The sequence below is a fragment of the Polypterus senegalus genome, chromosome 4, assembly GCF_016835505.1.
Source record: "Polypterus senegalus isolate Bchr_013 chromosome 4, ASM1683550v1, whole genome shotgun sequence".
Lineage (NCBI taxonomy): Eukaryota > Metazoa > Chordata > Cladistia > Polypteriformes > Polypteridae > Polypterus > Polypterus senegalus.
This window is the reverse complement of record NC_053157.1, coordinates 107816830-107833374: the sequence shown is the minus strand read 5'-3', so window position 1 is coordinate 107833374 and position 16545 is coordinate 107816830. Positions and strand designations below refer to the sequence as shown.

The 16545-nt window shown below is 35.2% G+C and overlaps 1 protein-coding gene across 1 annotated transcript in view; it reads right to left on the bottom strand.

Annotated features, from left to right (window-relative positions):
- Nucleotides 1-16545, bottom strand: part of LOC120527565 (protein sel-1 homolog 3) — a 69074-nt gene that overhangs the window by 45358 nt on the left and 7171 nt on the right. Inside the window, exon 4 of the mRNA XM_039751131.1 lies at nt 10187-10313. Coding sequence (XP_039607065.1) covers nt 10187-10313 — 127 coding nt within the window. The remainder of the gene's footprint in view (nt 1-10186; nt 10314-16545) is intronic.

Sequence of the window (16545 nt, the reverse complement as noted above, 5' to 3'; positions counted from 1 at the left end):
TCACTTGAGATTGTCTTTAAGTGTCACAACCTGGTATTATATTTATAGTCTGAGGTGTGCAGAGTGAACAGAAAAGGAGACAGCACCTTGTGGTGGTCCAGTGTTGTTCACATCCATATCTGAGACACAGTCCTTGAGCCTCACAAACTGTGGTTTGCCAGACAGATAATTCATTATCTAGGGCACCACAGGCTAACCCACCCACATATCTCGGACCTTAACTCTAACAAGGATAGCTGGATAACACTGAAGACACGAGAGAATTGAAAAAAAACATAACCTTCACAGAGTTGCCAGCTTTGTCCAGGTGAAAATAAGCATTGTGTAGTGGAAAGATAGCATCCTAGTTCAGGCAGAGCAACCTCCAAGATGTGACGCCACGGGTCTTGGTCATATGATTATAGCAATCATTTTATTTTTTGATTTATTTCAAATTTCTTTCATTTAAAAGCAAAACACAAAAGTGAAAAACTTGATATCTTTAGAAAATGAACATTCAGTCCCCACTTGGAAAAGACAGCAATGCAAATAGAGAGCCTCATGTAAAATAGTTTTTGTATATAATCAAACAGCAAGTGGAATAAAAAAGTGCCACTCATGAACTGGCAAGTTTACTTTAGAATTATATTGATGGGTTTCTTCTAAGTTCTGAAAAACATTTGAACAGATCCTCATAAACAGAATTTAAATTTTTTATAATTTGAGAAAATACAGTGCATCTCTTTCTCACCGAGTAATAGAAGGTTGATGGGATTCGTCAATGTGAGGAAAACAAGTCTTTGTGCAAGTACTGTTATATAATATATTAAATTAAAATGTTTCTAAGGAGTTGTCCAATTGTAGGCTATTCCTTAAACACGTGGCCTAGTATGCAGGCAGTTTGACTTTGCTCACAGGTTGGATATTGCCCTAAGTACATTTTAGACAATTTTAAAAGAAATGTATGTGATCAATAAAAAAATCTTAGTTTAATTATGGGATGCTTGGTGCATATTAAACTAGGATTTATTTTACAAATTGGTTAATTCCATTGCTTTCCTGAATTTTCATCCAGACTAGTATAAGGGACAGATACAGATGAAAGGTGTGGGAGGCTGGATAGGTTGCTTTAAACAAAGTTTGTAATTTGTGTAGAGAAAAAAAGTGTGAAGCTGGAAGTTTAAATTCAAAGCTTGATTGTTAAAATTATTCAAATACATTATCAATATAAAAATCTTTAAACATCAAAATTTTGCACATCTTTCATAGTACTGCATAGGTTAGAAAATGGCTGCAACAGGTAAATATCATGTATTGGGGCAAAAAATAAGAGCTTCTCTGCCTTAAAATGTATCCTACACTGGTTTCATATCTTTAGTTAATGGTTAACCACTGGATTACTAATAAATTGACTATAATTAGCGTTGACTGGAGCACAGAGCAGAGAATACAAAGAAGGTTTAGAGCAGGATTTCTTTCATTGCAGACCAGTTAGGTTTAGATTTTATGGACTTGGGGTAGTTTCCAATATTTTGTTGTACACATGCTGGCAGTTCAGGAATAGAACTGAACAAGGTTAGGTTGTCCCATGCTGTGTACTACTTTAAATCTCTGTAGATTTCCCTTGACAATATTGATTCTCCCAGTGACAGACAGATGGAGGATGGACCAAATACTAACACCTTTTTTGACGTTTTCTATCATACTACCAAAATTGTGTTTAAAACGACCCTTACATTTCCTTGTAATAATTATTGCCAGATATTTATATCGTTCTGCTACAATCAGAAAAAAAAGTTACCCACCCAGATCTGGAACTGTCAGAAAATTCACCAGAAAAAGCTTTTATTCAAATTAATTTTAAATCCAATGATCTGCTAGGAGAATTGCATAAGGTTTAGCACTCAAGTCATGGATGATTTTGGGCCTAGCATATAAACCATCATATCTTCGACATATACTTTTCCTTATCATCCCCTTTATTGTTGATTCTGGCAATAAACAGGTCATGGTTCAATGACAGTCACAAAAGGCATTGCTGATAAAGGACACCATTTGAAGTAATTCAAGTTCATATTACTAATATGGACTGAGGCTTCTACAGTAGTATAAAGTTAATGCAGACATATTGGAAAAACCCAGGTTTGCACAGTGTAGTAAACAAATAACCCCAGTCAACCCTTTCAAAGGCTAATTCTGTATTCAATGTAGTAAGAACTGCGAAGTCAAATTCTGTATGTGAATATAATACAAATAAGTGTCACCAAAGATTGGATATTAAGTGTCTACCTTTAATGAATCCAATTTTACCTTGCCTGCTTTTCTCATCACTACTGATGGAAACCTCTCTGCCACCATTCACACCACCGTACCACATTCTGGTATATGTTCACTTCTTGGGCAACATACATGACAAGTTCTACTGCTTTCTCTAAGGCCCTGGACTCCTACATTAACAAAGCTACTAAGTGTGTCTGGCCCTTTACCTTGAAATTAAGCCTCAGAAATAAAGGGATACCTGGGGACAGCAGAAGGAAATCTGGTGATATAGCCGCAAGAATTTCTGAGGCTGCTCATGACCTCTGGGGTAGGGTTTAAACACTGTACCTTGTCTAGCTCATGGATTCAGGACCTGAGCTAGCCAAAACTTGACGGGCAAGGAGGTAGAATAGAAAGAGTGTGAAAAGAGAAGAATAGAGAATGGAAGTTGAATTATAGTGTTTCATGAAGCTTGAGGTAATATCATTTTTGAATTGAGGGCAAGTGTGAAATTTATTACATCTGAATGTTTTTTTCTTTTTTAAGACCGGCAATGCTGCTTAAAAGGAAGTTTTTTACATTTCAAAAATGTGTACATACACACTAGTAGAGATACCTGAATGTAAACTTTCCTAACAAATTTTCTTTATGAATAAGTATACCAAGTATTGAAATTGGTCCACTGGGAATCAAGAGGTTTTACACGGACAGTTAGATGGGTAGAAAGGCAGATATAACAGTGCACAAGTGCTTTTCACATTTTATGCAGAGTCACCTAAAAATTCTAAGACAGAACAAGAGAAAGGAAATATTAACAGATGCCTACTGAGGTTTTACCTGTCCTAATAAAGGCGCAAGTCAAAATAGAGAAAAGCAAAGGCAGTGGCAACATCACAGAGTAGCACATATTCAGCATTTAAAATACTGAACAGAAGTAAACAAGTGATCAATTGACTTGTTGGATGTTTGGTTAAACCCAAATTGGAACAGACTTTAGCAGAAACTAAACTATCTAAACTGTTAAGGATCTGCTCTTAGGAGCTGCGATGTAAGGAGGAGAGATTTAAAGGGATAAGTATTTGAATCAACAACAGAATATCACCAGATAGAACAAAGAATTAGAAGTAGGATGCCTAAGTCCACAGGGAAAAACCTGTGAGAAAAGTTCCTGGGACAAAGAGGAATATGTTTACAACCCATCAGAATGTGACTATGGGGGGAGGAGAGAAAGAGGGCAAGCTACTTCTGTTCTATCCTTTTCATCCCCACAATTGTAAGCACCAACATAACAATAGGCTTCATAGCCATAACTCATGGCAATACTGGAAATTAAGGTTAAATCTATTATATGCAATAATGTACAACCTTAATTTAAAATTATAAAATGACAACAAAAGTTCAGAAGTAATGTCTCTGACCAAACAGTGAACTTTGTGAGCTGGAATGTCTTAATCACAAATTAAAAAAAAAAGAAAGTATTCTACCACCTAAAAGGTCTAAACGGCAATATAGTATTTTTACAGGAGACTCACTTAATCAGCAAGGATCTGTTACAGTTGCAGAGAGACTGGACTGGCCAAATATTCCACTCCAGCTATACAAAGAAAACTAAAGGAATGGGAATCTTAATTTATAGAACAATTTAATTTGCAGTATCAGGTGTAGTATCTGGTCCTGAAGGGTGATATGTGATTTTGAAAAATATCTACGCACCAAATGTGGATGATAGAGACTTTATCCAAAATGTATTTGCATAAATTCCTAACTTGAACACTCACAAAATTACAACGGCCAAAGACTAATTGTGTTTTAAATCCAGACCTGGATAGGTCTTCAGCTACAGGGGCAACATCTAATACTGCAAAAATAACCACACGGTTTTAAAGTGATCATAACTTATCAGACCCATGGAGATTTCCAAAACAATACTTAAGAGTAGATTCCTTCTTCTCACCAGTACATCATTGTTACTCAAGAATTGATTTTTTCTTTATAGATAATAATTTCTTGCCCGAAATCAAATCTTGCAAATATGATGTTATTGTTATCTCTGACAATGCCCTCTGATTATGGAGCTCACATTAAATATGCCCCACATATTCATCTCGCAGCTGGCGTCTTAACCTTGTGTTATTATCTGACAAGATCTGTACAGAATTTATATCCAAGCAAATTGATTTTTTTTAGAGACAAATGCTTCCTCAGAAGTTTCTGTTGGAATACTCTGGGAAACTCTGAAGGCATTTTTAAGTGGACAGGTTATCTCGCATCTCTCCCACAAAAATAAAGGCCAAGAAGGCCTCAGAGTTAATCAGTGAAATAACCAGAATAGATCAAGAACATGCAAGGTCTCCAGATGAGGCATTTTTTAGGAAATGGCAGGTATTGCAAACAGAACTTAACCTTTTGACAACAAAAGAAACAGAAAAACTATTTTTAAAATCACGACATCAATACTATGAACACGGAGAGAAGGCTAATAAGATCTAGCTCAACAAATCCACAAGCAGGAAGTTTGCAATGCAGTATCAGTAATCACCAACAGAGACAGAGATACAATCATTGGTCATAAAAATATAATGCACACATTTAGAGACGACTACAAGTCCTTGCATTCTACTCAGTTTAAAGAATACAAGGTACAATCGAATGTGTTTTTTAATACATTACAGATATCACAGCTAGATACTCTCAGTGCAGATGAAATTGGGTAAATCTCTGACACTATCAGAATTACTTGACACTATAAACTCACTTCAGATTGGGAAAGCATGAGGGCTACCCTGCTGAATTTTATATATTTTTTTTAATTAGCAACTTTTATAGAAGCTAGAGACAATAAAATTCTACCTTATACTTTTTGCCAAGCATTAATTACCATTTTTCCTAAGAAAAATAAGACTTACAATGTGCGTCATACAGAGAAATTTCACTTCTGAATAATGATGTTAAGATACTCTCCAAAGTCCTAACTAGAAGAATTGAGAAAGTACTCCCTTCAGTAATATCACAAGACCAAACCAGATTTATTAAGGATAGACATTTGGCTACCAATTTTCGACTCCTATTTAATGTAATATTTTCACCCATAAAGTCATTTGATATGGTTGAATGAGATTACCTATTCACCACTTTGCATAAATTTGGGTTTGGTTTTGCATATATACCAGTCCAGGAGCTTCAGTTTGTATTAACAGCACTATCTCAGACTACTTCAAAGTAGAATACAGTACTAGAAAAGGATGACCCTTATTACCACTGCTATTTGCAATAAACCATTGAGCCAGTGTCTGTTTACTTTCAAAATGCATCAGCGATAAAAGGGATTTTCAGAGAAGGACTTGAACAGAAAATATCATTATATGCAGATGATATGGTACTGTACATATCAGACCCACAAAATTCAGTGCCTGCAGCCCTAACTGTACTAGCAGAATTTCAAAACATATCTAGACTCAAAATTAAATTGAAGCCTAATTTTTCCAGTTAATTCTCTAGCAAACAGCAATAAATTGGACACCTTCCCTTTTATCATTGCAGATCAGTTTAAATATCTAGGGGTAAACATCACAAGTAAATATAAAGCTCTTTTTCAAAACAAACAAACAAAATTTTCATGTTTGCATGGACAAAATTAAACAAGATATGCATAGATGGTTTACCCTCCATCTTACTTTAGCAAGGAGAATTAACACTATCAAGATGAATATCCTCCCTAAGCTTCTGTTTCTATTTCAAAACGTCCCCATATATATTAACAAATCATTTTTTAAGAAATTAGATCAAATCATAACCTCATTTATTTAGAATTTGAAATATCCATGCATCCAAAGGGCAACCCTACAATGACCAAAATCGGAAGGCGGCATGGCTCTACATAATTTTCAATACAAGCTACAAAAACCTGGACATTCACACAAATAGATGAACACATACTAGCTTAGTATGCAATAGAAATGAAATCCTGCAGTACCTCTTTATATTCCTTGCTTTGAACACCAGTAAATGCAAGATATCTTCAATATACTAACAATCCAATTGTCCTTCATTCACTCAGAATATGGAACCAATGTAGGAAGCACTTCATGTTAGAGAACATTTTATCTGTGGCACCTCTACATAATAACTACCTTTTCCAGCCTGTCGAACTTAAATAGTTTTTAATGTTTGGAAAATGTATGGGATTAAATCATTTAGAGCAGTGGTTCTCAACCTGTGGGGCGCAAATTAACAAAAAGGGGGGTGCGAAGATGTGAAAAAAAGAAAACAAGAATCAAAAATATGAAAAAAAAAACATCTGTTGAAACAAAAACAAATTATATTAAACTACATTCTGACACTAGAACAACGAATATAGAATTAGATAAATGTTGATAAAAGTTAAGTAGGTATAATTTGCATCTACATTTCAAAAAAATGTGGGGGGGGGCGCGATTAAAACTGTTATGAAAACTCGAGTCGCAAATACTTAAGGGTTGAGAAACACTGATTTAGAGATTTGTATATAAATAATGTCTTTGCATTCTATGAACACACTGTAAATTTAGTTTCCCATCAACACATTTTTCCATTATCTCCAAATTAGAAAGTTTGCTAAACAAAATCTGACCAATTTTCCTCACCTCCCTCCTGTTTCGGGGAAGACTCAGACAGCATTTCTATAATATATAAAACCATTTTAAAGTCCCTTTCTTTCAAAGATCTCAAAGTACAGTGGGAAAAGGATCTCTTGCTCAACACTTCAGAAAAGGCCTGGAAGGCAGCCAAGTACAGAATTCACTCTAGCTCCATATGCGCAAAGCATTCAATTATTCAACATAAAAATTTATATCAAGCAGATCTTCATTAAAATTTTCCTAAATGTTTCAAGGGCAAAGTCCAACCTGCAATCATTGCAATCGAGCACCAGCTTCACTAGGCTACATGTTTTGGGCAAGCACCAAATTAACATCGTTCTGGACTATCAGACAGCTTTCGTGTCACAATCACTCCTAATCCATTAATAGCTGAGTATGGTGTACTCCCAGATGGACTTAAAGTGGAGAAAGACAAACAAACTAATTGCCTTTACTTCAATATTAGCACACAGACTTATCTTGCTCAACTGGAAGAATCTTAACCCACCTCTGTTATGTCAGTGGGTAACAGATGTTATATACTATTTGAAATTGGAAAAAATCAAATTCTCTCTTAGAGGATCTGTTCAAAACTTCTTAAAACTAGGCAGGATCTAATCAATAATATTTTAGAATAAGCACTTCTATTGGGGAGAAAGACTCCTTTCCCTTTAAACTATTCTGAAAAGTTTTACTCTGGCTGTTGGCCATTCTCTCTTTCTCATGGGATGTGGTATAGAATGTATGAAGCCTGTCATTGCGTTTGTTGACAACTACGATTTTGGGAACAAAGGAATTTATAGGCTGAATGAAGCTATACAGTATAGGGAGGGTAGAGGCTTCTGAAAGGCTTCATTTAGAATGGAAGACAGAATGATCAAAAGCACGAGACAGACAGAGATTTTGCATGTTCTTAACAACAACCAAATTTGTAATGAAAAAAAATAAAAATGGACAAAAGGAAGAGCAAAATGAGACTGAAAAGACAGAGGCCTGAATCATTAAACGTGTCTTCAAGTGTACTAATACCTGCCTAGGAGGATAAACAAATGACCAGCCACAGATGTTAACAGCGTTACCATGAAAATGAAAGTGTTAATACATTCTGTTCCTACAACTGTGATGTAACCCGAATTTTGGTGTAAGTCGAAAGACACCCTAGCCTAAGTCACTTACCTATCCTAACGCCTTGGCAAAATCATAATCTTAATCTAGACCATAAAAACACAACTAAGCCACAGAAAAAGGAAAACGACATACTGTATACTGTACTGTTGTAACAGAAAAAATGACAAAAAAACGAGTGTAAAAAAAATTCCATAACTTTATTCCTTCTGATCTCTTTACAATATCTAATTTCACTTCCATCGTGATGGCTTTCCTTTTCTTCGAAGCACTAGCATCTGAAGACTCTGACTTTCATTTAGGAGCCATGATAAGGGCCAAAATGTTGCCAAACAAAGCAACACAAATGGAACACTTCCTCCGCGCGTAACCAAACTAGTTTGCCAACTCCCTCACTCATATGCCGCGTTACTACGTATTCTTCTGCTTTGTGCAACCAAACTAGGTACTAAGTACGACGCTAACAGCATAAGCCAAAACACACGTCTCAATTTTTTAAAGTTTTAATGGAGTGGGCGTTGTAAACTCGAAACGTCATATGTCGAGACGTTGTAACCCGAGGACCCCCTGTATGCTGTTTTGCAGCTGAACCAATATGTCTCTCTATATGATTCCAAATACTAAGGACATAAGAAATAACAGGACTAAGGCAAAGCATATATGACTTGAGCAAAAATAACCAATAAGAAGTGGAAAAATTGGAATAATCAATATGTGCACTTCACCTGAAAGTTAATAAAAAGATCCTGTTTAGTCAAACTAGTATGGGCAGCAAAAGTTTGTTTTCTTTATATTTTTCTTGATAAACTTCCTTTTTTCTAACTAATGATTTGTTACAGGTCAGCAAGAAAGTATAATGCTAACAGAATATATAGAAAAAAATTAAAGTTACTGCACAACAAGCACAGTTTTCCATGTAGTATTAAGACTGGATGATGAACAATCAAATATAAAAAAAAGTGTTGACCAACAGTCGTATCAAGCTGCAAATATCCTGAGAACAGCAGTACTGATTGTAATAATTGATACTACTAAATATGCCTTTATAATTTCCTGTGTAAATAATGCAGGGACAATGTAAAGAAAAGTAACTTGTAAAAAGTGTAACTAATCAAAACACATGCAAAATTTAAAAATTTACTCTCTGTCACTGTAGTGGTAGGGTGTTATACCATATTAGCCATTGTAGATGCAATGAGAAGTTAAGCAAAATGATACTTTAATTAAAATAAAAACACATCATCTTGTCTTGACACACCTACTGTAGCCTTTATTGAACAGCTCATATTTTGCCAAGAGTTTAATATTCCTGCCATCTGATAAACTTAATTCTGACTATGACTTTCTATACGGCTATTATGATGCATCCTTAGCCAATACCTACTAGCTTGCAATTTTTACTTTGAAATGGTATTACACTGAGAATATTTATCAAAGCCAATTAAAGGTCCAGTGTAACATGAACAATATCGTTACCCACTTTATTAGTTGCTCTGCTCTGATTTTTCTCAAATGGCAGGGAGAGGTTTTTCATATGTACAAACTTGTGAACATAATAATTTCCATCTTTCAAAGGAAAAGTAGTGGTATATTTCAGTCACCCCAACCTGAAAAGAGCGCCTAGATCTAGATCATTTGTATATTAATAAGAGAGATGATCCCTCTGGAATGTCATTTATAACATCAACTGATTCTGAAAAAGTTATCCTCACTATAATCCTTATCTTCCTGTGTTTGAATCAATTTTGTACCCACCTACAACACCACACCTTCAATTTCTGTTTTTTTATTTGATCACTAGCCTCTTATATGGTAACTTATCAAGCCTTCTGAAAATAAAGATAAACAGTATCATATGCACCTGCCTTACTGTATCTTTTTGTTGCTTTGCCACAATATTCTGAACCTGTGCAGACTATTTGCTAATACATCTGTTCTTGACATGTGCTGCTTGATCTTCTCCTTAACAATTACTTCCACTAATTTACTTGCCATGCATGTTAAGCTTACTTGTCTATAGTTACATGAAACAGCCTAATCACCCCTTTTATACAATGGGATAATTTTGCTAGCTTCCAGTTTTTAGGACTTTGCACAGTGTTCAAAAATTTCTGATAAATGTTAAAATTACATATTCCTTTGTGTTATGTTTTGATAAACAGAAAGATAAACTATAAATTACATAGTCAACCTTATGAATGAGTTACCTTGGAGCATGAACTGCTTGCACTCTGATTTTCTCTAAGTCTCTGTTAATGAAAGGATAAAACTTTTTTATAATTCCATATTTCTGGCCAGTCGATGCATGTGGAAACTTCAAAATCTCTACTGTACCTGAAAAAAAGAAACAAAAATGTATTTACAAATCTATATTTACATGTATAATTGACATTTCACAAGACACATAAATAGTGACCTACTATACAGCCACTTGTCAAATTATTTTGAATCCAAAATTTAGTGTTGCTAAAGTTAGGGCCCTATAATAGTAACATCGGGTGTAAGGCAGGAACAAAACCTAAACAGGGTGCCACTGTCTCACTGTGTACTAATAACTGTGAAAAATTAATTTCAATACTACATATTACATTTCACCTCTGCTTTTGAATGAAAGAAGGAAGTAGAGGTGCCACCAGAGGAATTTCCAATTTAGTTTTCCAGAGTTTAATGAATTGGCAGAGTTTAAGGCTTTGGTGGGGACTGCCATTTTAACAGATGCATGATATTACTAAAATAAACCTTCAATAAAGCGTTATTTTTTGCCTAGCTTCAGATGTAACTTGAGAGTTATCACTTCAGCTTATACATTTTGTATACAGCATTTTCCACTTTTATGTGTCAGATAGCTGATCCTGTTGCCAAAACAGGCCCTCAAGCAAATCGGTCTGAGCAACTGAAACAATTACAAAGTTGCATGCTTGTGTCTGCATGTCCATGTTACTGCTCCTTATGGATGACTGTCCTGCCACTACAAACAGTTGTGCAGCAGTTTGAGCAAACCTAAAGAACACATCACACACACACCTCATGACAAAATAGTTAATAACTTGCTGAAGTAATGAAGCAACAAAATAAATATGCTATTCCTTTCCATCAACCCAATCCATTTTCTAAACCCACTTGTCTAGGCAAGATGGAGCCTAAATCAACAAGCTTCAGGCACGAGGCAGTAACAATCCCTGGACAGGGCACCAGTCCATTATAGGGTCAACACACACACAAAGGCGAATTTAACATCAGCAAACCATCTAACTTGCTGACTTTCAAAACACTGAATATTATGCCATGCAGGAATTTTTTAACTTGTTTAAGCATACATTAAGAAGACAAACTCCCCAAAAAATGGTTTTCTGTCATTTCAATATTGTTGACAGAACTTGTGTACTTCTTAATAATTTCATAGTTTTAAATGTGTTAATATAAGAGAGATTTAGGTTATATTGTAATTTAGGGGCTATAATGTTAATATGTATCAGTACAGCTGTGATTATTGCTATTATTCTTTTATGGATCGTCTGAAACCCCCATAACCCCTCCATAATTCAAAGGCTCAAATGTCAAACTCCACCAATGCTAAATAAGACTTAAATGATGATATTCACTTTGACGTTCTATGACCCAAAGAGGTAAGCTGCATTGTCAATTGGTGCAAGCAACTACTGGTTAAGAGGAATTTTACAATAATATCATGATGATAGCTAAAAATGGACAGCATACCATTCAAAGACACTTTCCAAATGTGACATTAGCAACGTATATAAAGAAAGAGTGCTCAGAGGGAGTATGTGACCATGTACTCTCTTTGTTCTTTTACGCTTTGTAAAGCTAACCAATGAATTACGTTAGCCCAGTTCTTTGCAATTTTTTTTCTGTGTCATCGACCCGGCTCTGCACACATTAATGCAGATGTTCTGTTGTGCCTGTCTTAGCCTGGTTTATAAAGTCGCTTAATTCACAAAGATGTAAATAAAGCTGAGGTAGGGGTGTGAACTGCTGAATGCACCTCCGAAAGCCCCTCTTAAACGGTGAGTCATAAGGGAAACAAATACAGTTTTTTACTTCAACTTTGCTAGATCACCTACAGGCTTGGTGCTGTTGCCGTGCTGCATGATTTGCATCTTATGTGGTACTTCAAACATTTAAAAGCCTTTACTGCAGCTGTCCTTTTGTCTCACTGCCTTGTCTCTCCTCTCCCTCAGACCCTCTCTGCTCCTGTTGGAGCTCCCACTCCCGAGGCGTGCTCCTGTGAAGCAGAAGATTGTTTTTTTTTTGAGAGATGGAACTGTGCCCTCTGGCTATACACAAAGCCCAAATCACCCCTGAAAGAGACTTATGATTGTTTGAAGTGTTTGAATAAAGTTTTTGTCTCTAGAATCTCCTGAGTATATCTGTACAACTTTGTGACCCAAGCGTGACAATATACAGTATACAATGTGTATATATACACATTACGCTGTGCCACGGCGCGAGGTTCGTTCATTTGACAGGCTGGAGATTGGAGTAATTACATTCATAGCATTCGTAGTCCGAGTCCAGATCTGATTGAATGGGTGGTTACCTACCAGGTAACGCATGTGGTTGGTTTGCCAGTCTGCAAAAATCCACCACGGCCTTGCGAGAAGCGATCTCCAGGCTGTTATTTGACAGTAAACTATAACATTCTATGATCTGCTTCCTAGCGCAGCGTAAAGGGGTTTCTTCTCTGACGCTGACGTCCTACGTCTGAGGTTCGATCCTTGTGAAAGATGCAGTAGAGTGTGTACGCCTGATGAGCCCAAATAAGGGCGAAACACGGGTCACATTCTCATATATACACACACATATATATAGACAGATAGCCAGAGAGAGAGAGAGACAGAGATAGGTTTAAAAGTTGACTGGCTCATTCACTCAGTTTCTCAACTGACCACTTGGTTAGTTACATACTTCTTCTGATACACTCGATTACCTGATGGCAGTATAACTGAGGCCCACTGTCTTATAAAATTTCCTGGACCAAGTCAGATAACACAGCTATTTTACTGTCAGTTTGATAAAAGTGTTTTTTCAGTAAAGAGAACAGTAACAGAAAGCTGTGCATTGCAGCACATGATGAATGAGTTTAATGTTTCAAATTTAGCTTGAGAAAGGTCCTTTCAACTTGTATATTTTGAATACTGTATTTTCTTTTTTTATGTATCCAGCAACCTCTCCTGTTGGCAAAAAGATCCTCAAGTAGTCAGCACACGCAAGTGAAATGACAGTGCATAGGTTATGTGGCTTACTCCTGAATGTGTTGTCCTATACAAACAGTGGCACAGCTCTGAGCAAATGTCCATCACCTGTCACACACGCCCCATTAGAAAATATTTAATAAACAAAAACAATATATCTGTCTGCTTAAAGAAGCAAATAAAAATTGTTAAATACTCCAACTTTCAAAACACATTCCACAAAAGCACCTGAATTATAAGCCTTTCGTACATTAAGTGCTTATTTTGTCACATTTACAGTAAGAAAATAAACTAACAAAGCAAAGTTTTATATCATTTGAGAATGTCCTTTTGTTAATGTGATATTTACTTTATATTGTAACTTTGTATTATGAACAAATATGATATTTTACTTGGGATATGATGTAAATATATATGGTTATGACTGAAAAATGCAATTGTTTTTATAGTTCGGTCCCCAACCTGGTCAAAAGGTCAAGCGCCAGCCAGAAGTGCTGACAGTAAATGAACCATGTCTGGTAGCAACATCATATACACACTATCAGAGTCACTGCACTTTTCAAATGCACCATAACAATGTCGGATGTCGATAACAACGGAAACTTGAAATGGCATTGGTGGTGTTTTCACTGAAGAAAACCTTTCTTATTGTATAAAACAAAAGCAAAAATTTATTATTCCTTAACCCCTGGGAAGACTAAAATATGAAGGGATGGTTTTGTTTAAGTAAGAATAATAGTTGAAGGACAAAGAGATATATTAGCAAAAAAGGCCCATAACCCAATCGGCTCAAAGAGGAAATGAGAACTGTGAAAGGAAAATTAGCTAAATGGGTGAATGGTTAAGCATAAATTAAGTGATATATATCCAACATTATGAGATAAAAATGTACATGTATTGTAAACTACATTTTAAATTCATACATAATTAGCAAACAAAAAGGAACAAGTTTTGACTGTTTTTATCCGAGCCCGGGTCAGTTCTAATTATCATTAATTTACCAACAAACCCACAGTCCTCAATTCACTTAATATTTGGTCTCCCTGTAGAGCATGCATTAAGGTAAGTGCTATACACTATGTATGTGTTTGGTTAAAATAACCACATATTCCAGGCTTCTTTAACCTATTCAATATTAATCTTGTGAAAGTTGATAGGTTCCCAGTCTTTTAAAGATCTTTATATAGACAAAGTTTGTGCGCCTTTTGAGCTACAATTTTATAAGCATCATCTCCCAGCAATACATTATTTTTTCAAATAAAGCAACTTTTATTCCTGAAGTGATATTGATTAATTTTGATGACGACAAGGGTAGCATTTCTAGATTTTATCAGCTAAAGTCAAGGAATTTACCCCTTGATAATCACAGGAGATGTATATCATGAAAAGGATCTTTTGGGCCGAATTTCAGATTTGGAATACATAAATTTCAGCCCTTCATAAAATACATTTTTCTTCAATTTGTGAAGAACATGAAATATTCCAGCTAAAATGGTACATTGTTCATTAATATCTCATTTAACATATCTAAAATATATCCAGGTCACCATTCAAACCATGAATACTGTCAACAGGTCCCTACCTCACTAAATTATTTATTCTGGTAATGCTCTACAGCAAGGGGCATTATTGAAATTTAACCTAGAGTAAAACTGTTGCAGAGCAAATACTCTTTCGGACATATTGGTCACCCCATCCCCCCATATTACACACACACAAACACAGTCAAACTATGTCAGATGTAGATGTAATGGATTTAATCTATGCAAAATAAGAAATCATTAAGCATATATTGCTCTGAATTTATTCAGATGTAGTCATCATTCCAAGTGAGCAAGCTTAATCATTTAAATTCATATTGTTTTCTCATAAAATTCACAGTGGTTTCTCTTGATATCCAAAATAGTTGCACCCAATCACATTTACTGATTAGCCAATGTTCACATTTCAATTTAAAAACAAGTTAGCTAGCAAAAATGTATTTGACAAAATGTCTTAACTGTCACTTGGAATGGTCATTTCAATGAAGAATGGACTGAAAAGCATGTCTTTATATCGCAATCATTTTGAAATGCTTAATGAGTCTGTTAAACGCAAATGTACTGTCTGATATTTTCATGGAATAAAAATCAGAGTGGAACAACAGTCACATGCAGGTGAGAGGTTCTTATAAGGGTGTCTGAACACCTGCTCCTTTTGCTCTAAGTGCTGATTTTGAGACTTGCTTATGAAATGGAGACCTACCACTTGTTCCACTTACAGATGCAAACTTCAGGGGTGAGATTTCATTGGGGGGCGGATATGACCCCATTGTAACAATTGAGGGACATTTTATTGGCTTGGTGGGATTTCAGCACAGCATTAATAAAGAATGATATGATCATCCTGGAATAATGATCGCACCATATGCATATGCTAAACATATTCACTGGCATTTTCTGTATAGTACTGAAAAAGTAAATACTGCTTAAAACTGAGGCTAAAAATAAAAATTCATATCTTGTAATATCAGTGCCACGTGAATTAGTGAAAACAAAGATTATTCAGGATATTTTTGTTTAGACAAAATGAAAGCTGTTTTTTTGCAGCAACACATTTCAGTTTAGCAGAAAAACATTTTGTGAGGTTTGGGTCTATTACTGTTATGTTACTTATGTTTTCACCAATCTAGGAAGTAAACCATAAGTGAATAATAATACTTACTGAAGGCTAATAATTAATGGAGAAGTATATTAATTCAAAGTTCAAATGCCACAAGCCCCTGTTATTTAATGTTCAAAATCTCTCCCACCTATTTTTGCATTTGTTACAAACTTAAAGCTCCTGCTGTATCAATTGAAGATTCATTTATTATTTCAAAATTCCAGTAAAACATTTTTGTGCTGTTTTTATGCAGTTATACATTAGTAATCACACTTGGCTATTTTTAAGCCTGCTTATTAAAACAAAATTAGCAACTGAACTGGACTTTCAGTAATTATTCATAACTGGAGACATTATTCATTTTGTTTCTGTACCAGTCAAATATGTTCCATATATGCATTTACTACATATGTTACATTTTAATTGAGATACAAATAACATTACTTTGGGTTGAAAAACCCAACAAATGACAAAAAAAAAAATGTTTCCCCCTATTATTTGCAGCAATCAAATATGCAGTGTCAACAGCATTGCTATGTGTCTCTGCAATTATCACTTCTGAAAAAGCATTTTATTTTTTATCAGTTTTCTGTATGTGTTTGAAAGCATTATGAGCTAAGCGACATTAGTGTCTGGCCAGATGGATATTTTGAAACACTAACTAAATACATTTTATTTTCGAATTAACATTATGGAGCAGCATATAGGTA